The sequence below is a fragment of the Corvus hawaiiensis genome, chromosome 18 (assembly GCF_020740725.1).
Source record: "Corvus hawaiiensis isolate bCorHaw1 chromosome 18, bCorHaw1.pri.cur, whole genome shotgun sequence".
In the NCBI taxonomy this organism is placed as follows: domain Eukaryota; kingdom Metazoa; phylum Chordata; class Aves; order Passeriformes; family Corvidae; genus Corvus; species Corvus hawaiiensis.
The window spans coordinates 15345319-15369735 of NC_063230.1; the positions used below are offsets into that span (position 1 = coordinate 15345319).

The 24417-nt window shown below is 38.6% G+C and overlaps 1 protein-coding gene across 4 annotated transcripts in view; it reads left to right on the top strand.

Moving 5' to 3' along the window:
* The first annotated feature begins 3780 nt into the window (after window positions 1-3780).
* LOC125335117 (splicing factor SWAP) overlaps window positions 3781-24417 on the top strand; it is a 38600-nt gene continuing 17963 nt past the window's right edge. Inside the window, exons 1-13 of one of the 4 annotated variants that reach the window (XM_048322435.1) lie at window positions 3781-4172; window positions 6648-6817; window positions 7340-7477; window positions 8961-9046; window positions 11779-12004; window positions 12438-12553; window positions 13407-13542; window positions 15847-16084; window positions 16301-16432; window positions 16788-16881; window positions 19154-19331; window positions 21158-21391; window positions 22904-23094. In XM_048322435.1, coding sequence (XP_048178392.1) covers window positions 3919-4172; window positions 6648-6817; window positions 7340-7477; window positions 8961-9046; window positions 11779-12004; window positions 12438-12553; window positions 13407-13542; window positions 15847-16084; window positions 16301-16432; window positions 16788-16881; window positions 19154-19331; window positions 21158-21391; window positions 22904-23094 — 2193 coding nt within the window. In that variant the 5' untranslated portion in view covers window positions 3781-3918. Of the gene's footprint in view, window positions 6818-7339; window positions 7478-8960; window positions 9047-11778; window positions 12005-12437; window positions 12554-13406; window positions 13543-15846; window positions 16085-16300; window positions 16433-16787; window positions 16882-19153; window positions 19332-21157; window positions 21392-22903; window positions 23095-24417 lie in introns of all 4 variants that reach the window. The other 3 variants (XM_048322432.1, XM_048322434.1, XM_048322433.1) reach the window with 3 other exon arrangements.

Below are 24417 nucleotides of genomic sequence, written 5' to 3' on the forward strand. Positions count from 1 at the left end.
GAAAAATCTCTCACAAGCTCTGGTGTGTCTGCTCCTCCACTGGTGCATTAGAAACAAAGTGCCAAAATGAACTGACAGCTTTTCATTTCTTTCCCTAATTAACAATCACAGCAGCTGCCTGGTGGAAGAATTATAAGCTTTCTTCTTATTTTTTTATCTCATTTGAGCAAAATTCTATTCTGGATTGATGCAAATTTTTGTGCTTTTCTTCTTTGGACACTACACTTGCTGCAGTCAAGAGCTGGTTTTGTGTTCTTGTTTTAGCTGAGGCAGTACAGCAAATAGGAGATAATTTGATACCTCAGTGCTGACACATAAATTAAATACTAGGTGTCAGGAAATCTCCCCTTTTCATGTGACAGTAGCTTTTCACTGCACAAAAGGATTAAGACAAAATGAACACAGAATATTTTTGTGTATAATTTAACCTTGAGCAGGAGCCAAGTTTTATCACTCAGATTCAGCTCACAGTTACATTAATACTTTCTGTGGTCTTTCTTCAGAAAAGTCAGTGTTCACCATATTCTTAAACTTAGTAGTAATCAATACAACTCAGTTTCAAAGTCTTCCTATGGTAAAACCTTATGTGGACTTCACAGAGGGACACCTAGCTTTAAAAAGCTTAAAAAATTGTGCCTGGGCTCAAAAGACTAGTCTAGGGCTTGAAATATGTAGCTCCTCTGCAGTTTTACTGCACACTTCATGCATTACTGAACATAATCTTCTGACCAAGGAAGACAACAGAAGTCCCCTTTGTCCTTGTTACACTTTGCCCTTTCTCTGCAGGACAAAGAAGGTAGTAGTTATCCAAAATAATACATTTGCCTTGTATTTTCATGGTACAATCAGATTTCTCTGTAGAAGTCATTGGTATATTTTTACAAGGGCTTAATTTCCACAAGTTGTACACTATCAATGAAACAAATCTTAAAAGAAATTGTATGCTTCAGCTATTGGGAAATTCGGGGTTTGTAGATGACCACAACACATTCATGACTCAAACCACACATTATTCCTACATGAAGAATAAAACAGCACAGAACCTTTGATGCATCTGGCCATGCCGTAAGGTTGCTTCTATCTATCACTTAAATAGATGAGAAAAGTTGCCAGTAAGTGTGGCTAACTGTTCCTCTAATAGACAGTATTTCTCTCAACAGAAAGCGAGCACCATGTGCTGATTTTTAGGAAATGTGCCATTCTTTCCCTATGCTAGCACCACTGAAGACAATAACGAGTAGCTCAGAGCACAAAAATACATTTTTATAAAAATGAAACAATGGGTGTTGGCACAGTACCTTATTTGCTCTGTGTGAGTATGGAGGCATTTGGATTGCTCCAGTGGACACCTTAAAATCCTTTACTACATTTACGCTGTTGGCTTCTTGAGTACAGTTTTGACAATGCAGTCCAATAAATCATCAGTGAATGGTGTTCAGTGATGTATTTGATGTGTTTGGATCCATGGACATGAAAGTCAAATCAAAGGTTGTGAGGAGATAGCAGAGGTTATGCCCTATTTCAAAGGTGAGTCGTGTATAATCTGAGTCAGCCTGAACACAACACCAGCAGAACTTAAGAGCTGAGCAAATACTCTGGATCACACATAAACCTGTAAAAATTCCTTCTGTGTCTTCTGAATGCCTGCCATTCAACTACTGCTGCTCATAAAGGGGAAAGGAGTCTCTGGAACAGTACGATTCCTCTTCACCATTAACGGCTGATGGGGAAACATCCTGTTTTGGAGAATGCACTAGCTTACACAAGTGTGAAGCTGAAATGTTCCCATCATCTTCAAGGTGTTTTCACAGCAGGTTATTAGCCTGCTAGCTGTGCTCACACTACTTCTGCATGGCGTGCAATGTGTACATTGCTCAGCCTCCCCAAAATGCTCATTGATTAGCTACTTCCATATACACAATATTGTCTTGGGGCCCTTCACAATTTCCACTCACACTTTACTCAAATCTAATATGAAACATGCTTTTAATTCAGAATCGCGCAGCTGCCTAACACTGCTCCAGTCCTCTTGGAGACAGACACACTCTATCCTGAGCCAGCTACCCAGAAGGTCTAATCAAATGGCTTAATGGATAAGTATTACTCTTGGTCTTTGTGTAATTATTTACATTTGACTAAAGCTTAACACATCTTTTGCCAAAGTTAATCTTCCAAAAAGATACCTAAGTTTAGCTCAAAGGCATTTCAGGGCATAGAAATATAGATTTATTGCAGCAGTTGTTACGTATGTTCAATCTTTCTAAACTGGCGTATGTCTTGCTTCAGTTTCCATCTGCTGATCCTTACAAAAATACTATTTAGGACACAATTCTTCTTTTCCCATGAGGACACTACTTCATTGCAATTGAAACCTCTTTCAATATCCTTAATAAGTACATACAATAAAAAACGAAAAGGTCAGCCCATTCAATGTTACATTTGCAATCCTGGTCGTCCACATTTCCAAAATATTCTCCTGATCCAAACTGGGATTATGCAAATATGTTTTGTTTTGCTTTAATTCCCTCAAACAACAAGTTTTCATCTGATGCTTGGCAGCATTCACAGCAACCCTGCAGCGGTTAATCTTGTGATTGGAGATTGAAGAGCACCAACCAGAGAGTGTCTGACTGACCAGGTCCTGCCTGGATCTTTACAGATCATAACAGGGATGATGCTGCTTGGCAGCATTTACCCCTCTGGCAGACACTGCTGGAAATTTCAGGGAAATCTACAATTTTGTATCTTTAAAGCTATCCAGAGTAGTTGCAAAATAATTACTCCTTATTCCACCCTTTTTCACTGACAAACACTCAGGGTAAGTAAGAGTACATTAAAAGTATTTTGAAGAGAGATATTTTGTCCTACAGAATCCCATGGAGAGAAGGGGGCAGAACACTGTAGGCTACTGGACAGACAGGGTCACTTTCAGCAACATGGTAAGTAATTCCCACTGCGAATCACAAAACACCATGTCCTTCCTTACAGAATTTTATTATAAAATATGCAAAACAACGCATTTCTTCATACTTATTGAAGAGTGATGACAGTAATAACCCCGAGATACACAACATCGAAAACTTCAGCCCAGATCATACAATTTTAGAAAAAATTCTCTGGTTTATAAACTTTCTTCAGAATTTTTTACCCAGTGCCCCAAGTCCTCCCTTTCCCCTTTCAAGGAGAGACTGGACATGGCACTCGGTGCCCTGGTCTGGTTGACAAGGTTGTGTCCGGTCGTAGATTGGACTCGATGGTCTCAGAGGTCTTTTCCCAACCGAACTGGTTCTGTGATTCCCACCGTGGCTCCCAGGCTTTCCCCTCGAGCTTCCCGAGCGCAGCCTGGGATTGATCCCCGCTTTGTGCCGCACCGCCCTGTACTGCGTTGAGGCTCCTCAGCCTCCCCCTCCCCTGGGGGCTCCAAGACAGCGTGGCGGACACCGGGATGCGCGGGCCCACGGGTCGGTTTTGTTTTTAAACTCCTGGGGCTCCTTTCTGCCGAGCAGGACCTCCCGCACACGCCGCTCCCCGCCCCACTCAGGGCGGCCTCAGAGCGGCCTCTCAGAGGTGTTCCGCACTTTCGTGACGGCCGGCTCTGTGGCTCCACCGCCTCTGTCGGGCCTCGACCGTTGTCACCGAACGCGTAGTGTCCTCTCCAGTACCGTGGAGTCACGTTATCCTCGGATTTAACACTCGGTCTGCCGGAACTTGACGCGAATCTGCTACCCCCAAAAGCCAGCCCGTCTCTGCCCCTGCGCCGCCAGCGGAAGCGGAAGCGTCGCCATTTTGTTTCGGGTGATGGCGGCTGTGGTGCTCCGGGGTCGGGGGCTTTAGCGCGGGCCCGGCCGTGCGGGTACTCGCTGCTTGGACAGTCGGTGCTCCTGCGAGCTGCCTCCGCCTCGCTGCACCCCCCCGGTGATGTACGGAGGGCTCGGAGGGTCTCGACGGACTGCAGAAGAAGCAGGCCCGCCACCCCTAATGTTGTTGTCAGGAGGGGGAGCGGTGCCCGGGTCCCCCGGAGGAGGTGGAGGTGGAGGCGGGAGTAGCCGTGTGGAGCTGCTGGTGTTCGGCTATGCCTGCAAGCTGTTTCGGGATGATGAGAAGGCTCAGTACCAGGAGCAGGGGCGACACCTTATTCCTTGGATGGGAGACCCCAAGATCATGATCGATAGGTCGGTGTAACACAACCCCCAGACTGTGCTGCGAGATCTGCTGTGATAGCCTCTTTTTGTTTCCCCCCTTGTGCTGTGGGCAGTGAGGGCGGGGGTTGAGGAGAGGGCTCGCTCCGGCAGGCGCGTCGGGACCTTCCGTGGCGGGGCTGGAGGCAGCTCCCGGCACAGCACTCCGAGGGTGCTCTGGTAACGCTGCAGGCCGCCCCCCGCCCCCCTCCACCCCTGTCTGCGGGAACTTGGGGTTTCCCTCTCTGGCAGCGTTGGGAGATTCCTCTCCTCCTGGCAGTCAGTGTGTGATGTGTCTTTCTGCTCCACTTGGCAAGGCAAGGTCGGCAGGGTGGAGAGTGGGAATGATCTGTTCCTTTTCAGTGCAAACCACAAACATCCTATTTTCTGACCTGGAATCCAAGGGAGCCTGATTGCATGGGAGTACTTACTAGGCACATTGTATGTTCTGTAGGTGAGAACGGGGCAGTGGGGGGAGTGGAAAGGTGTTTATCCACCTTAAAGGAAATGGGGATTTCTTATTTCTCCTACATAATCTGGCTGCAGGCTGTTGATGGGACACACTAAAAGCAGTTCTTGGCCTGTTTACTTTTCCCGGTGCTGTGATTTACTGTATTAGACAGAATGGATTTGATTTTGGGTGCTCTTGAAATTTTGCTCTTGAAATTTTATGCTAGGGCTGGCTTCTTTTGGTTGTTGTGCCAGGTCCAGGTTCGTGGCCAGAGAGAGTAATAGAATCTGCTTTGATGTTCCTCCTGATCTCTTTGATTTGTTTCAGCAGTACAGGGTGGGATTGGGAAATAAATTCATTCAGAGTTATCTGAATATATTGCTGGAGAGAGGGAACATGGGAGGTCAGGTTGGTTATGTTTGAGTGGAGCACTGAAAGAATAATTTAAGAGTTATGGGTGACCCTGAAAACCTCAGTGGGAAAGATGGAAGGATTTTGGTTTGAGAAGGGTCACATGGCATACTATAGATATGTATTCCCTCAGTTTCATCACTGCTTTGGTGCTAGACAGGATTTTATTTTGACTTAAGAGCTGTATTTGTCTTGGAAAAATGTCAGTAAGGAAAGGTCTTTTGATTTCCTTCCATAAGACTGGAGAGAAAAAAGAAATGCCCTTGCACTATTTCGGTGCTTACGCCATTAATGATGGTTATTATTGAAATAAATTTTTTAAATTGGAATAGACACAAAAGCAGGACAAAACAGCCATAAATGTTTGTAGCTATGTTTCATTTCTCACTTACACAACGATGGAAGTGTTGTGTTGCACACTTCTAGTCCAAATCATTTCTGTGACTGATCTCATTTGTAAGTAGAGGCCATTTTTGGGGTGATGTGCAGCAGAGCCCTGTTCACAGGTGTTACAGAAATTGTAGGGAGCAAACACTAAGTATGTGCATGTCTGTACACACATACTGAAATACCAAATAACGTACATTTGTGAGTTAAGGCAGCTTGCAATTGCTAATCTTACAAACTCCTTTGGAAGCTTAGATTCCTTTTATCTCCAGCAGCAGGAAGTCTTCATTTTCACCATTTTGAGAAAAGCACATTGCTATGAGAAGACTTGGGTTCAAGTTTGCCTGTGGACAGAGCTTGATTAACCAGACCTATGTTTCATTTGCTTTTTGCTATAAGAATATTTACTTTCTTTGTTTTTGGTCTAGCAAGTTGGCACAAGTCAAGAATTGTGTGTGGGAAGACACCTCAGCGGAGTCAAGTTTACTGTCACTTTACTTTCCAATCAGTTTCTCTTACTGATGCATAAACATTATCCCAATGCAGTGCTTTTCCTGCAAATAAAGTGATTTCTTAGTAGAAAGGAACTGTACATCATTGATCTTTGCTGATTTTGCGGTGAACCTCCTTAAATTGCATGTTTATGTTACTGTTCCTATGTATGTGTGTCTCTCTATCACATAACCCAGAACTTATTTCCTCAGCCAAATGGCTAGGGGCCGAGCCTAGCCATGATTTTACCTCCAATGGACGCAAGTTTCTATGGTGAAGATTTCTCCTGAGAGTTCGGGACTAGCAGAAAGAAGCGAGGAAATTTCGACCGTTTGGTTCTTACGGATAGGTATTTATGTACTCGGGTTTGTGTGAATGTAAGCTATTTGACTTTCCAGAAAAACGTATTTTGCAAGTGACATTGATTGGTTGGTTGAAGCACGTACGGTAAGAGCTGTTAAGGAAATGGATCCCATTTAAACTATTAAAGGATACCTTTGCCTTTAATTGTAATAATTTATTAGTTTCTTTGAGAGGAATTTAGACTATTAAACAAATTTTCGATAGTTGGTGACAAATGATTAGCAAAATTAATTGTAACTTCTAAAAGGGAGTATGCATTAACGTATAAGTATTTTTTTTTTTCATTTTTATTGGGTAAGTATTTAAGTAATCGCATAAACCCAAGCCCTAAGTTCTTTGCATTGACCAGCTGTTTCATCCTGCAGGTATGATGGGCGTGGTCACCTGCATGACCTTTCTGAATATGATGCTGAATATTCCACCTGGAACAGAGATTATCAATTGTCCGAAGAGGAGGCTAGAATAGAAGCCCTCTGTGATGAAGAGAGGTATTTAGCCTTGCATACGGACTTGCTTGAGGAGGAGGCAAGGCAAGGTATTGCTCAAGGAATAACATGGTTATTAGAAAAGCACGTTTAAGTAAATTATTATGAAATTAAATTTACTCCTAATTTTATACTCTCTTTTTCTGATGTTATCTTGACAGTATCCAGTGGATTCGAAAAGCGGGAGTCTTTGCGTATGTGAGAGGACCTCAGGATAGTTTAACTGTAGATCCACACAGAAATTGCCCAGATTCTGAGGGCAGACTGGGATTTCAGACCCCCCAAAATAAACACATTCTGCTTCATTTTTAGTGTTTTTTAAAGGAAATTCTGTGCTTTTATATGCATAATTGCATTAGAATGTCTTAATCCACAGCCTATATCTCTTCAAGAAGAAATAAATAGTCAGCATGTGTACATGCTGTGTTTTTCTGTTCAGTTTTTAATGAAAGCTAAAATGATCAGGAGAAAACTTCTTATTTAAAAACTAAAGTAAGAAATATTACTTCTTTTTTTTTAATAAGTTAGCTTCTGAATATGTTCTGATGTTGGTAATTGCATTTTTGTTCAAGAGGAGGAATATAAAAGACTCAGTGAAGCTTTGGCAGAAGATGGTACCTATAATGCAGTGGGATTCCGTTATGGCAGTGATTATTATGACCCTTCAGAACCCACTGAAGAGGAGGAGCATCAGCCTTCAAAACAAAGAGGTAAGGGGTAAAAGTAAAAAGGGTTAATTGAGAGGGACGACATAGCATTTCTATCTTGCAGTTGAGAGTTTAAAATATATGTGTCATTAAAATGTAATTAAAATTTATGAAAGCATTTCATCAAAGTCTTTATGGGACTCTGTTACTGAGTTTTTGCGGACTTTGTTCTTGAAGAGCTTAAAAATGTTTTCCTGCTATGGCACAGTCAATACTGCAGTAGTCAGGGAATTTAATTCTGCTGTCTTGCAGATTCTTATTCAGGAAAAACCTAGGAATTCCTTACATTGGCTGTCTGCTAACACTGTGTTTCTTAGTCAAGACAGAAAATATCATTGTAAGCATAAAACAGTAATTGATAAGAATGTATATTTTTAAGTTTAGATTTTGTCTTCTTAGTTATTATAAATGAGTCTGTCTTCAACATAGTGTGCCCTGCTTCATGACCTTAAAAAATATGGAATTCAGTTGTCATGTTCCCATCTATAATTACAGTAACTTTGTATTTTTATCGCACATTCTTAAGGAAGGTTTTAAATGTTGTTGAACTATGTCTTAGTAAAGTGAGGATCATTCAATTAACAGTTGGGTTGCCTTACTACATCTTGGTGGGTTACTGTGGTATGAAATGTGCTTTTTTCCCCCCAAGGTATTGTGTTGCAATGCAGGATCACTTTAGGTGCTTAAGCTTATTTAGTGTTTTTTTGCCGTGTCTGAGAGATTGTGTAAGGGCAATCAGTGTCTGTGCTAGTCCCACTGTACGAAGGGTTTCTCCTCTGCTCTTTGGTACTGAAGCAGAATTGCATTGTCTTTTCTGGGGTTTAATTGATTTGTTTAAGACTCTATAACCAAATATTGTTAGCTGGAGATGCTGCCAAAAGAAGCAGTCTATTCTACTTTGTCTGCTGCTCTTTCCTTCTTTCTTTGCTGCTAAATTTTTCTCTGCCTTTGTGGAGTTAAACTATTTGAGTTCATTAGAAAAAAAACCTAAAAACCAACCCACCAGAAAGTAACCAAACAAGCGAACTCCCTTTGTTGCATGGTTTGTCTGCAGTAATCACTGCAACATCTCATGCGTGATGAGGTTGTTCTGCTGTTTCCACAGCTCCTGTGATCAGGTGTTCCTGCACTTGGTGCCATCTAATCTGTCAAGGAAAAAAGGGAATACGATTTCTCTTAGGGCTAGTAAAATAGATAGTACTAGAAGTTACTTTAAAAAGTAAATTTTTTACTTCAATTATTATAAAAAATCTGTAAAGCAAAATATTTTCAGAGGAACATTTCTGCTGTAGCAAATAATGGACTGTAATACAAATTATTATTTTTAACCATATTTAAATGTCTGCAGTGCAAATGCTGTTTATATAGCTGCATTTGATAAATTCCTTGATTGCACATTGTTTTAGATATACTTTAATTTTTTTTTAACATTTGGGTACTTTGACATGTTTTTTCCTATGGTGCTTCATTCTGTCATTCCTTGTAGAAACAGCTCAGACAGAAAATACAGAGGAAAATGAAGAACCTTTTGTTGCGCCTCCGGGACTGAATGTACCTTCTGATGTGGAACTGGTATGTGTACATTTAATGCAGCCTACACTTCTGCCAGCTTTTGTGCAGTTGATGGTGCTCTGTTTGGTGATTGGGTTGGGGTTTTTTTCCATTAACTTTAGTGTGGTACATTTTAAATTATTCTAAAATACTAACTTAATTTCAAATGTTCTGCCTTGAATTCTTGAGTTCTATGAACACCTTTGAATCTTCTTTTTCACACTGAAATTATCACTGTGGTTATGCTAAGTGCATTTAGTATCACTTGTGATATTATTTTAGCTAATGTGGAAAAAAGGCAGCTGTTCTTGGAATGGCTACTTGCGGAGATGTAAGGTTCAGCATTCCAAACATAAAGGGCCATTAAACCAAAAGTTTGCTTATGTTCAAGAATTCTTTTCTGAAATCTTTTTAATTGAGTCCCAATCTGAAGGGGATAGGATTTGATCAAGTGTAAATGCTCTATATAAAACTAGCATATTCAAGGAGAAAAACAGTAATTTATTTCTAATAAAGTCTGAAATAACTTGAAAGTATTAGCATATAGAAGCTCATTTCTTCATGTGATGTTGCTAGATTTTGCTACATGTTCTGTAGACTTAATTGCGGCTTCTGTATTTTTCCTGAAAGGAGCTGAACAGACACCTGCTTGATTACAGGTCTAACTGTAAGGGTTTTCAATGTATTTCAAGTTTATTAAAAGATGCTGGAAAATCAGATAATATTCTTCCTTCTGTAAGTGTGGTCATGAAAGTGTTAATTTATATGTGAGCTCAACTTGATATTCTCAGCTTGATAACCTTGGCCAGTAAAGATTTAGAACACGGTTAGAACAACTAATAATGAGCACAGAGTATTTGTGTAACTCTTTTTCTACTTCATTGGCTTTTCTTTAAGGCACCTTGAGTTCTCGGAGAAGAGCTTCTTCTTTTGCATTTTGATACTGTTTCCAAAACGTAACTGCTGGTGAAAAACTGTTGGTTTAGATAGCTGCTTGGCTTGAGTTTTGTTTAGAAATTTAGGATGTATTTCCAATATATGTCGCAAAGTGCAGTGTGGGGCTTACTGAAGTAATTTTTCTCAGTCAGCTGTTGAACTCCAGTGTAGTCACATGAGCAGATAGCAAGTGGAGGTATTTTGATCGGTTTTGATTGAAAAAAAAAAATAAACCCCACAAACACCAAACCTTGGATTGGGAATTGTGAGAATTTTTTTTTGTGAGCCTCGATTTGTTGTTGTTCTATTCAAGTCATTTGGCTTTACCATGAAAGATATTTATTCTGTTTAAGAAATATGAGAATCAGCTTGCTAACATGGAGACTTTGCTCCCAGTCTGCAAAGTGCAGTTCAATAAAGACAGATATTTTATATCTCCTGTAATACAGATCAATGCAAAGTGCAAATATTCAATGAAGACAAGTCAGGCAGCAAAAAAAAAGTCCAGAACTATGGAATGTTCAGTGTATGGCAGCTCCAATTGCGGCAGTAATGTCATTCTGGAACTTAGAACTGAAGAGTTATGACAAGCAGGCTGAAGGTCTTCCACTGCTTAAAACTGTGATTATGGGCAAAGATGATTGTTCTTCACCAGGGCATTTTTAAGAAGTCTGTGGATGCTATTGAAGTGGCTGTTAGAGGAAATTTTCAGTTAGTAACTTGTGAGGACAGATAGAAAAACTTGATAAATGATGTGAAACTGCTAATGCACAAAATGTTATCAGTTTGTTAAGAACCTCATTGCCTCTCATTAAAATAATCTTTGCTGGGGTTTTAGAGGGACAAATAAAACTTGAAACATCTAGTTATTTTCCATATCAAACATGTCCTGGTAAAGGATCCAATTGGCAGAAAACAGCTTTTAAAATTGGACTGTTTGATAATATTGAGAATTTTTTCCCCTATGTGGAGCACCACTGTCTCGAGTGCTTCCAGTCTTCTGAGAAACATATTTTTTTAGGTTTGCAGCATAGCTGTGTATCTATGCAGTAAAAATACAAAGCTAAACCGAATCATTAATGTGACACCTCAGTCTTTATAGGCACACAGAGTATGTGTTTTTACAGTGTACTGAGCACAGGACAAAATAGCTGAGTGTGAAATTAAAAGCAGTGAATAATGAAGTTCATTCATTCTTTAACTGTACTCTTGTTCTCTTCACATCTTGGGCTTGATATCTGGATTTCTGGAAAATGCATGGATGCTGCTTAACTTTATTAATTTTATCTTTTGCTTTATTGGTGAAGTGTTCAGTGACTCTTCAAGGGAATGCACATGGGAATTATAGTTTGTATGTTGGTCTTAAGAGGCACACATGTTTTTCCCAACCAAATACAAAGTAACAAATTTCTAGTTAGGGAACAATATTTGCGCATTCAGAGATAACAGAATTAAGGACAGCTTTTGTGAAGGAAACCATACATGTTGAGTCTTCAGAGCACCTTGAGATATTGTAATACCAAGGTCATCCAGGATCTGTTGCCCTCTTCAGTTTGGTGTTCAATGCAGAAACAGCTGTCCTGGTAGAAGAAAAAGATCTTGCAAAAGGAACTGAATGAGCAGCTGAGGAGCGTTGGGACTGTTTTGGTTATTTTTTAGGGCTGATGTGCTTTCATTAGTTTCAGGTGATTATGGAACTTAAGTTGCTAAAGAAAGCTGAGAAGGACAGGGAACTACTGTTCTTTCTAATTCTTGGAGTTCTAACACAGTGTACAAGCTGCTTATGAAAATGCAAATGTGTTATTTTACTCCCACAGCCACCAACAGCAAAAATGCATGCGATCATTGAGCGAACTGCAAACTTTGTGTGCAAGCAAGGAGCCCAGTTTGAGATCATGCTGAAAGCCAAGCAAGCACGCAACTCCCAGTTTGACTTTCTGCGGTTTGATCACTACCTCAACCCCTACTACAAGTTCATCCAGAAGGCCATGAAAGAGGGACGCTACGCGGCTCCTTCGGAAAGTAAAGCTGACGAGAAAAAACGTGAGTTGTTGCTTGGCAAATGGTAGCTTCAGGTTGGGAATCACTGGAACAGACACTGGTCTTTTTGTTAAAATAGCCACATTTTTCTGGGGTTCCACTGCAGCTGAGATTGATGTGATGATTCAAAATTTTGCTTAAATTGGAGATTTTTTTGAAAAAATATTGTTTGTGGAAATGTTCAGCTACAGGAGCTGCTATGATGTGAAGGTTTTAGGAGCAGTCATATAGCTCAAGTCCAACAGAAGGTTGGTCTGTGCATTTAGGGTTTAGTTTTGTTGATGTCTGGCAAGATCTTGGATCTATGCTTTTGTGACTAAGCTGACTTATATGAATGATGCTTTCCTAAGAATTTATGCTTGTCCTGTATCATCATTCTCTCCCAAAGCAAATTCATAGCAAACCCAAATAAAATTCAAACATTGCTTTTATTTAGACTCGAGAGTGAAATCTGAGGAAGATGATGATGATGATGATGACGATGACGGAAATTATCTTCATCCAAGTCTTTTTGCATCTAAAAAATGCAGTAGGCTTGAAGAGCTCATGAAGGTACTTGACACGATTAAAATTACCTTTTTATCTTGTAAAACACCTGATTCATGGACAGAAAAATTCTGTTTTGCAGGTACTCGGGTCTTTTATTGACAAAGGTCTGGGCTTCTTTTCAGGCTGTAATTTAAGTCTGTTTTTGTAAACTTTTGAGTTACCTTTTCTCTAGTACATAAATTGTTATTTTTCCATTTCTAAGGAATTATATTTCTATTTCTGATGCCCTCTGGTATTGAGGGCATCACTCAAGGATTTATCCCACAGAACCTGTGTTGAAGCAGAAGAGATTAAGGTATTTAATGCCTTATGCATATAAGCTGAGAGAGAGTGTTTTTTCTTTTTAGATTTTAGTAGATAAAATGTTGACACAAAATAACAGTTTCAGCAAATAATATTTCACCAAAATTTACTACTCATTAAATGTAAATTTTACTAGATCCGTTAGTTGTTTTTATTTTCTGAGACTAGGCAGTGATGGAATAATGGGAGTGACAGATGGTTGTACGTATTTGAGGCTTTCAGGGGAATAGCTGGGGTGCTGTCTGATATTTAGACAAGACAGGTTCTGTGCCTTATCCCAGCCATGGCAGTCACTGGCTAACAGTAATAACCGCTTTTTTCTTTTTATGTCATTCATTTCTGTTTACGTGAAAGTGGTTTTTGTCTTGTTTTTCACTAATTTTCAAATACGTTGACTCTGAGAGCTACAAAAACGGTAACTTCAGTGTTTGCACAGAATTATCGATGTCTATTAACGTAGATAAATCTGCTTTCTTGAAGATGTTGATGCTGTTGTTCTTTAAATATGTACTTCCAATTTTAATCTTTTTTTCTATTCTCAAAATGTTTTCAGCCTTTGAAGGTAGTAGACCCTGATCACCCCCTTGCAGCACTGGTGCGCAAAGCACAATCAGATAATAATTCGTCTACGCCACAGTCAACAGATGGGGCAGCTGTGCAGACATCACAGGCAGAATATTCCTCTGACTGTAAGTGCTTTGTGAGGAGGCAGCTGGTGGTGTGTTTTGATGAATTGTGTGTGGATGCTGGTGGGAAGAGAATACGTTGGCTTCATGCTTCATCCTGTGTATTTATTCTTTTTCAATCTCCTGAGTCTTTGAAGGTCCATGCTGAGTATCTGTTGAATTGCTGCTTAGGAAAACCAGGAATGGGTTGGGGGGGGTGGGCAGGCAGGAAGCCACGTCTTCAGTCTGTGAGTAAGTTTAGCACCATACCCTTATTATATTGTTTTGTTCCTGCAAATTTTGTAAATTCTGATACTCAAAAAGGTAAAGTCAAGCTTAAATGAGTTTATGTGCCTCTTAATTCTTTTCAACTTCCAGGATTCTGATTCCTTAAATAAAGAAATGCAACTTACCCTTTCATTTATGGGACTGAACATGTAACACTACTCGGATAAAAGAAAATTTGTAGTGATGATGCCTTTTCCTGATCTTAAAATCAAGAGTCAAACACGGTTAGAATGGGAAAAAGGGATTTTACCTTGGTATTTATTTTAAGGATCTTTAGGTGCACCACGTCTAGGTTGAACGCACCGAAATGCACACCACAATGTGCACCCCCTAAAAGATCTGGTATAACTTTGTAGGTCTTATTAATTAGCATATCTAATCAAAAATTCCCCAGTGAGAGGCTCGAATGAGCCCCCGCTCTCCCCAAGGAACCTCCCCCTGGATGGTTCTATCTTAGTTTACAAAATGTGTTCTGGAGAGGATCTTGAGGTCTGGGGCATATTGATCCCTAACTACGAAACCTCTAAAATGTTTAGTCTCCTAGCTTAACAAACAAGTCCAAGAATGTAGGCAAAAAGCACTAAAGAATACGGAAATTGTAGAAAGGTATAAAAGGGGTTTAAAAGAAAAGGCAAAAAATCATCATAGCATCAGTGAAGCCTTCACTACAGTAGGGTTATTATACATTTGTAAGTAATGAGTAGTGTCACTTCAAGGTGGTGCTTATTGAGTTCTTGGTTTTTCAGTAATGTTGCTGCAGATCAGTTGTCACCATAATAATCTGAGTTGATTTTTATGCATTATAGGTTCAGAAGCCCCAAGGGATTACAGGTGTTGTCAGAGTGTAATATGTGGAGGGAAATACGCATGGAAGTAATTTGTATTTAAAACTGTATGATAAGGAAATCTTAGTAAAGGTGAAATAAGATTTCTGTAAAGAAATTGAAAATTACTGGTTATTTCAAGAAAGACTAAAATCAGAATATGTATCTCCATAGAATAGACCTAGTCAGTTTTTTGATTACTTCAATGTCAGGCTTGAACCTGAATGTATGTGATAGAAACTGGGAGATTATAATTTAGTAACAAAACAAGTTCAGTTTGCAACTCCTCTCCCTGCTTTTAAAACAGAGCTTTATTCTGTTCTTGTTACAGACAACTTATTCTTTGAAAAAAGTAAATAATGCCACATGGGAATGTTTATGAAACTTCTAAGAGGATAATTCATTGTAATTTAATGCATTGATTAAACCTTGCTTCCGGAAAAGCAAACTCTTCCTGTAATTAATTTAAAATATTTTATGTTAATATTTTCTGTTTATACATAGTCTTTCTGCAGAAAACACTTAGATTTACAAGAAGTATCTACCGTATAAATGTATTAAGCTAATTAGAACGTTATAAAATACTGTCCTTAAAGAAAGATAGAAAGACGTAATAAGCCTTTGCACGCTCAGGAAGTACTTAGAATCAGAGAAGCCTTTAGTGTGGAAAACCTGTTCAGATGCATTGTTCGTTATGTTGCTGTTGAATTCCAAACCTGTCTACTTTTTGAGGTTTAAGTAAGTAGGCGTGTGTCTATATATAGTAATACAGTGGTTTAATATGTATATAGTGATTCTAGTGGTTAATTGTTAATGCTAATTTTGAATATATGCACATTTCTTTCTTCATGAGGACATAGTTTTAACTGAGTTAAATTGCCAGAGCTGAATTAGATTAGGAAGTGTGATTTCATACTAGCTCATTTTTAAATATGCCTGCACTAGTTCACTTCTTTATTCACATCTATGACCTTCAGTACTTTTGCATTGTGTCCCTTGATCCACATATTTCTTATTCATCCTAAATATGTCAATATGAACCTTCCTTTTTTGCTTTAGATTTTTTTTGGGTTTTCTTACACAAGAAATGAGATGCCATTTCTTAGTGTGTTGTGTGAATCTGGATTCTCGATGCATTTGTACCGATGCAATAATGTATTTCATTGGGTGGTTTTCATCTAATTAGAATATTGTTCTTAAATGTGTCTTTTTGTAGCAACTGTGGCAGCCATGTATTACAGCTACTACATGCTCCCTGATGGAACCTATTGCCTGGCACCTCCACCTCCGGGAATCGATGTTGCTGCCTACTACAACGCCCTGCCTGCAGGGGTGACTGTGTCCAGCACTACAGGTGTAGCAACGGTTCCTCCCCCTCCTGGTACAACACCCCCACCTCCCCCAGACACAGCTGACAGCACCAGTGGGTTGACTTCTACCACAACATCTACAAGGTACCTTGGACAGATTTGCATGTTGATTGGGGGAGTCTCGTTCCTGCGCTTCAACAGGGAGTGTTTAGGATGCGTTCTGTTATTGAATCAAGCTATTTTAACTGCATGGTGAACTCAGAGAACAAACCCCTCTACTTTTTTTTTTTTTGTTAAAGCAAGAGTCTGAAAGTATTTTATGTTCTATTTATAAAAACTATTTACTCTTGATGTTTTCAGCACAATTACTCCAGTGGTTGCCATTATACCTCCACCTCCAGATATCCAACCTGTCATTGACAAGCTAGCTGAGTATGTTGCTAGGAATGGGGTAAAATTTGAAACGAGTGTTCGTGCCAAGAATGATCTCAGGTAAGAGAAAATGTTATTTAAACTGCTATTTCAAAAGTTAAGGTTTTAATTTTATATAATATTAAATTACAGGACATGCAGGTTTTGGGAAGTACTATCCTGTTTGTTTAATTGAAACTTAGGGACCTACTTAAAGGCAATGGGAAAGCATAATTGCCCAAATTATCAAACAACCTGTCAAAAATGTCTCTAGCAAGCATACTCTGAATGTGTATCCTCTGAAGTTTAGGCATAAGTAAGCGTGCTTTCAAGCATCAAATAACATTCCATTTGCTAGAGGAGATTAGGTGATGAGGAATTGTTAGTATTAACTATGTTCATGTGCATTTTCACATATTCAGTTTTCTTTTAAAAGGTTTGAATTCCTGCAACCATGGCACCAGTATAATGCTTATTATGAATTTAAAAAACAGTTCTTCCTTCAAAAAGAGAGCGGTGACAACTGCCAGGTACATGTGTGTTTGTATATGCTTCTATTAAAAATGCAGTAAATGTGAGAAAAGGACTTATCAGTTGTGTTACCATGAGACATTTTAAAAATGGAATGCTGAATTAGAGACAAATTGATCAGCAAAGGATGTGAATGCTTTTTTGTTGTTGTTTTTTAGTTTTGTATGGCATTTAAGTAAGCATCTGTGAGGTGGTGTGATACTTAATTCTTGCTTTTTACTATAAGCCGCTCCACTGTGGTTGTAATACAAAATGACAACCTGAAAATCTTCTGGCTTTCTATATGAGGGAATATATGCTTTGCGGAGGTTTAGAGCTTTGTAGGATTGTGATTAGTATTCTGCTGTCAGAAAGGTTAGCTATGGCTTTTAACACCCATACCTTCCCATATGCCTCGTCGTTCTTTGTACAACAGTAGCACAGAGGCTGGAGTAGCTTTCTGACGTGCGTTTTTCTGAGGGAGATTTTGTTAGAGTCCAGTCATGACTGCAACAATACTAGAGCTTCAGAATCTCACAGCAGTTTCCTACTTGCTTTGCTTCTTCTAGTCCATGTTATTAGAAGGTGGTAGCCAGACTTGGCATCCATGTTTTTAACTATTCTCATGTTAGCTAATTTAGCTAATTAGATTGTTCTCTTACTGAAAAGAAAATTGCAAATAATATCAGAACTACATTATCTGATGTTAACTTTTCATGGGAAAGAGCTATTTTTTTTTTAGGCCCTATGTCATTTGTCATCTCAAGGCTTAGATTGGGGAGCCTTAAACTGAAGAAGGTAGGCCTGTGGGTAAACTCCTCGGAATTGCTTTGTGGAAAATGAAGAAATTCAATAATGGTTGCTGTTTGGAACACTTGTGTCTGATGTTTTGTTTTAATAGTGAAAAAATGTTTTGAAAACACTATTTCTAAATATAAGCTGTGGTAAACGTGATCTTACTCAGCTGTTAAATTACAAGCAGAATTGTCCTGTGCCACAATGCTGACTGTTGTTCTAGAATGTCTTATTTGCAAACCAGTGGATTGAATTCATAATACTTACATAATTAATATGGACTTGTTAACATATATTTGGGGGGAAATTGTACACTAACTGAAGCATAATAATAAAAGATTCATTTTAAGTGTTCAAATGAGTACAGCTAAAAAGGAACTGAAACCAGTTGAAGTCCCTTGAGGTCAAGCGTAGCAATGCATATTTTTGTACTGCATGGCTTTGTAGATAATGCCATTCTCTTCAATTTTTTAGAATACTGATTTCGATTTTATCTTTATGCTCTAGTAATATATGTATAGGCAACTAATGGAACTGATGCTTTTTTTCTGGCCATTAAAATTAATAAGAAACTGTACTACTGACTTCAATAAATACAGGATGAAGTGCTTACTTCATTGTGCTTTTCCCCTTCGAGGACTTTCAGAAATCAGTTCTGTTGGTCAGGGAGTGGCTGCAGGGAAGATCTGATCAATGCCTCAGTTTGAACGTCACATATGCTTAACAACAACCAGAGCAACCAAACTCTCAATTGAAAAATGCACATTTCAATGTTAAATTACTTAATGTTATCGCAGGACTCACCATGTAAATACTTTGAATGTTCTATAATATCATTCTTGAAATCTCTATACTGTTCAGAGGTATAGGAGTTCAGAGATCATCCTGAATGATTCAGTTATGTAATGGTAGAACCAGTAATTCCGTACTTCCTTGAAGATCTCAGCACATCTGTATTGTATCAAAAAACATTACTAGGCCCAATGTCCTTCAGCAGAATGTTGCAACAAATCAAACATTAACTTATGTTGATTCCTGTAAAATCTGATTCTGCAAAGAAGTTACATGCAATTGTACATGAGGAAAAACATGTCATAAGTTTTCACCCTATCCCTGGGAAATGACTTTAGTGGATTTGCTTCGGAACCCTGGGGATCAAGACCTAAATAAATATAGAAAAGAAGTACATGCTTCTAGGGTCTAATTTTAAAACTATAATTTTAGAGCAGTTTTTGGCAAAAGCATATCAGCTGAAGAACATTTTATTTGCTGTAAAATAACAATGTGGTCTTACTGTAGGTCTGTAGGTTTTATGGCCTGTGGGTTTACATGAGGCAGAATTATGGTCATGAGTGCTGAGTGATATAAAACTAGCTGTTGTGTGATTAGCTGATAAAGTGATTTTTCAAATGGCTGACAAAATTGCAGCTCCACAGACATTGTATTAATGATTTCATAACTATCTTGTTTGTAATTCTGCTCCTTTCTTTTGAAAAGGGAGTGTCTTCCTCTGAAGATGTTCCAGCAGACACTGCCAGTGATACACCGAGTGAGACTCAATTTGTAGATGAACATGCACCTGAAGATGCATCTGAGCCGAGTGCTAGGGGAGTTCCAGGAACTAAAAAGGATGTTGTTCCTCCTAAAGCTGTCGGTGATGGTAAACTGGTGAAAGGTATGGTAACATAATTTATTGGGCATGAAAATATTTGGTAACATATGCATAAATTAAAAAAAGGAAGGCAGGGGAAATTAGGGAAAAGAATTTCATAATGCGAAAAATATGTTTTCACTGAAAGCATCAAAAAAGGTCTGAAATAAGTTATTTGATTGATTTCATATTTCTTTCTTATCAGACTATCAGGTATTTGTGGTCTGACACAATAAATTGTTTTACTTCAGTTTTGTGCAAAGTTGAAGGCTTTCATCAGTGACGCCAGTAAAATCTTATTTTTGTCATTTTCAACTTGACAGTTACAAGCTTTGTGCAAAAGAGAAGTCATTTGTTCTGAATAAAAGCAGTGGCCTTACTTGAAAGGATACATGTGGAGGAAGTACTCGAGGCTTGTTGCCCATTCTTCCCATGTTGGACATTAGTCATGCTGGAAGAAAATGTCTTTCATGTCTAAATGGAATGTTTTTACTCTTGCAGTCATAGCAGCAGAGGGGCAGAATGGGAAGATCTCTCTGGAAGCCACTCAGAGAAAGCCAGCTAGCACACTATTTGTGTTCTGATTTGGAGAAGTGATTGTTTATATCTGGGAACTGATTTATTGGCCTATCAGGAAAAGATACATTAAAAGTTCTTATTTTCAGTAAAAAGTAAAAATGTGTATCTTTTAACTAGAACTGAAAGCCACTGAAAAAAAAAATAAAACAGAAAAAGCACTCTATAACTGGACTTCCATGGATGGAAACTTCCTTCTTGCCACCTTAGTGGCTTACTTAATTGCTGATAAGTTTATCTACACCCTGTGGTCCCTTGGAATTCTCTCTTCCTTCTTCTCACTGCGATCCCATTTCCTCTACAACCAGCAAACACCGGGCTCTTTGCTGTGGTTGTCATACTGTCCAGACTCTGCAGTTTCTTCTCTGGGCAGCCCAAGTAGCTTCCCTGAGGAAGGAATAATCTTCTCTGCCTTCAAAGATGCCCTGTTAAGCAATGCAAGATACACAATGAAATGAGGTTATTTCTGTTGTTCTGCTATTAATAAGTGGCAAACTGGAGCCCGTACTTTAATAGTAGTAATTTGCTCAAATTTACATGATGTAATATAACCAGTGAGTCATTTTGTGACAATCTGATTCCTATAAACTTATTTTCATTTCCTCTAATATGGTACAAATCCCACTTCATTGTAACCCAAATACAGTACTTGCCTCCAAGACAGACATAACATCCATACTAGATTTTTCTTCTGCCTCTGAGGAAGTAAAATCCCATTTTAGGATTTGTTCTATTCCATGAAGAAGTTGGAAAATCACCGTTACCTCTTCTCTTGGAATTCTGGAGTTCTTTGTTTCTGAGCGTATTTCCTTACCCCAGGATTACCAGAATCAAAGCTTGTATTTTATAAACCTTGGTATGTAATTTAATTACTCTATTTAAATTTCCCTAATTGCAATCTCATAAGATATATATGCAGAAGGTATCCTGAGGAAGATGAGTATTGGAGCAGACCATGTGGTACTAGGTAGTGAGAAATTCCATTCTTTATTCTTAGAAGTGTCATTTTGGATAAATGGGTTCGAGATTAATGCTGTATTTTTTTTTTTTTTTGGAGATCTTTACAGAAAATGAAGTTTCCAACCTTTGTTAAAAAACACAGAGAGAAAAAAGGATTATGTTGTCCTTTTCACCAAAATAATTAGCGTTACTGGATGATGCAAGTTCCTTTTTTTTGTGGTGTATTCTGCAGGAGTAATGGGGAAAGTCAGGAAATTGAACCTGCCTTCTACTGTAGTCTGGTGATGTGTGACATCTTACCCATTCATTCACAGCATCCTTTGCTCCAATAAGCTTTGCGATCAAGGCCAAAGAAAACGACCTTCTTCCTTTGGAGAAAAACCGTGTTAAATTAGATGATGACAGTGATGAGGAGGAAGAGGAGGGAAAGGAAGGCCAAGAGAATGCTAACAGTGCATCAAACCATACTCCAGCAGTTACCACTCCTTGTACTGCTCCTGAAGAGAAAAAGCCTCAACTTACACAGGAGGAGTTGGAAGCTAAACAAGGTATTCCATGTGGCGCTGAAAACAAAATGAGTCTCTCACGCGGACTGCAAAACTGCCATGTGTGACATTTTAGGTGTTTTGAATCTGTGTCATGTTAACAGGAATCAGAATTCTCTTCCCACAGTTTCCTCCTTATTTTTAAGAATGAAATCTTCATTGGTTGCTGAGACTAAATCAAATTTACAACACACTGGAGTGGTTGAGTGCTTTGTCCTAGTGCCTGATCTTTCTGAATTTTATATTGGTTTTCCATTACAACCTTCTAGTAAAGCACTGACTTTGTAGTTTCCAGATTGCATTAACAAAGCCCAGCAAAGACATACCTGTTTCTCGTTTTCTTCAGAGAACAGTGAATTGCTTCAAGCTATTTTTCATTTATATAGCACTCCCATATAGACTAATATTGCCTTCTTCATGTTTTGTTGCTCTTATAATGCAATGCCATTAAATCTTTGTATGGGTTTTTCCTGTTCTGTGTTAATGTGCGTAAGGGCAGAAGGGCATGCTGTGTGAATTTGAATGGAATGATGGTTTGAAAGAATCCAGTTCACCCATTCCTCCCCAAGGCTGTTTGACAGCAGAGTGTGCTTATTAAAGTGGATATTCTGTCAGTATTTACTAAGCTTAAAAACTTAGTACTTCTCGCAATTTTGAGTATGCTACAGGAATTAATTTTTCATTTTCAAATGGTGGTTTTTTGCTTCTAAGTAGTAGTTCCTTTGTAAACTGCAGCAGCACAAAGTATGCTGCAGTGTTACATATCTAAAGCAAATATGAAATATTTTGTATGATAATAAAAATGAAGTGTAAAACACACTTAGAAGAAGCTGTGTGTTGAAAAACCTCTGCAACTGAACAAAAAAATCCAGCTGTTTTGTGCATATACAGAACACAAAAATGGAAGTGTTAGAAGAAAAACATTACACAAAGGAGCTGTTAGGTGCATAGTTAAATCAATTGGCTTATTCTTTCCGTGTAATCACATACACACAACAAAATCTGTTGGTTGTAGCAATGATGAAACAGTTTCTGAAAATTTCTGCAGCAGGTCTTTCTATAAACGTATTAACATATATTTAAGTAGGGCTGGAAACTGTGAAGATCAGATCGGTGGAAAGAGCAAACTGGAGAGTTTGCATCACTTTAAGACTTACAAGAAAAAGCTTCTGAGTTTACGAAGCTACTTTCTTTAGGTAGCTTTTATAAATAGAAAAGGACAAGTATCCTGAATAATCAGGATTGGATTTTCTTGTCATTTTAAGTTAGAAGTTTTTACTTCACCTCTACTACTTTACATCAAGCAAATGATATTTCTATGAATTAAGATGCTTGGAATGTCTTAATTTCAAGCAGATATGTCCTTATAGTGTCATCGAATGGCTGTATTGGAAAGGCTTGAGAATGGCTGGAGGGGCTGTTTGCTGGTTTGTGGTGACGGGATGTGTGTTTGTTTTAAGGAAGCCTGAGTTCCCCAAGCATGGCTCACTGTAAACGCTTAATTGTCTTTCTTAGCAAAGCAGAAACTGGAGGATAGATTAGCAGCTGCAGCAAGGGAGAAGCTTGCACAGGCCTCCAAGGAATCAAAGGAGAAGCAGCTACAAGCAGAGCGCAAGAGGAAAGCTGCCTTGTTCTTGCAGACCTTGAAAAACCCTCTAGTGGAGGCAGAAACTGAGAAAATTGAAGAGAATTCCTTCAGTAGTGAGGTAAGGAAGAAATAAATTTCTCTTTCCCATAAAACTGGCAGGAAACTTGCCTCTAGAATGTGAATCTGACAGTGTGTTATGAACTTGACCGAAGAGATAGAAGCTTTTCTAAATGGGGAGAAATTTGAATTTTAAACACTGTTAATCTTTTTCCATCATCTTACATATGTCTCTCATCTGTCATTAAAGAACTGTCATTAAAGAACATTAAAGTATGCTGCACAATTCCTAGGTCAGTTAGCCAGGTAGAGAAAGGAAAAAGAGCTTCCATGTTTTAACTCTGTACTAGTGATCCAAGTGTTGGAATGCTCACCTTGCAAGAGTATTGGGATGACTTACTTAAGTTGTGATACTTACTTATTTGATGTGTATATTGATGGTTTTGCTGTACATTACAAGTACAGATTTTTGTTGGGAAGTAGACCCTCCGTTTCCTGGGTTTGGAATTATTTTGCTTCCAGAAAAGCCAGTAAAATCACTCTTGGTCGCACTACTCAAGCAAAACATCATCTCTGGATACTGATGGAAAATTTTAGATGTTGATTGTGACACAGACTGGTTACAAGAAAGAGTGACATGGCTTTCCATTGTTTTCTTTCCCTCAGAAAGAATTCCAGTACCTAGCAAGTATTTCATTGCCCAGTTCTCAATTTTTCTGAATAAATCGTGGTTTAACCCTCAAAACACTTTCAAGAGAACAGTTGAAAGAGACATACCTGCAGTTTAGGTGATCCATATCATCAGAGAGAAGCAGATATGTGAATTAAGTGTGGTCACATCCCAAAAGAGATCCTGTTTGGGTTTCTCATTGCTACTGCCAACAAATTTTCCCTGACGCGAGTGTTCAGTACTTCTTTTCAGTTATATGTTGAAAAGTGAATGCAAAGAGACAATGACAATGCAAAACTCCCCACATTTGCAGTTCTGCTCTTTTTCTCAAGGGAATTTGTCAAGGACACAGGTATTCCTAAGCTAAGGTTCTTTTGATATTTTTCTTTAAGAGAATGCCTGAAATAACCAGTGACAGCTGACTCTTGCAGAAGAGCAGATGAATGTTCTCACTCAGATCTGAACTTACTGAAGTTCTAAGCTGAACTTGCTAATGAAGTTCTCAACAAAAAACCACGCCCTATCCCACTTCTCAGTAAACTGATTTTCTAGAAACTTCTTTTTCTTCCACAGAAGTACAGTTTCAGAGAAGGAATCTATTTTTTCTTACACAAAGAATTCCAGTGTATTTGAGAAAGTAGCCAGTTTCACTGTTTCTTAACAATAGAAGTGGTTTGGAGGTGCTTTCATTATTAAAGGGTTTATTTAGAATTT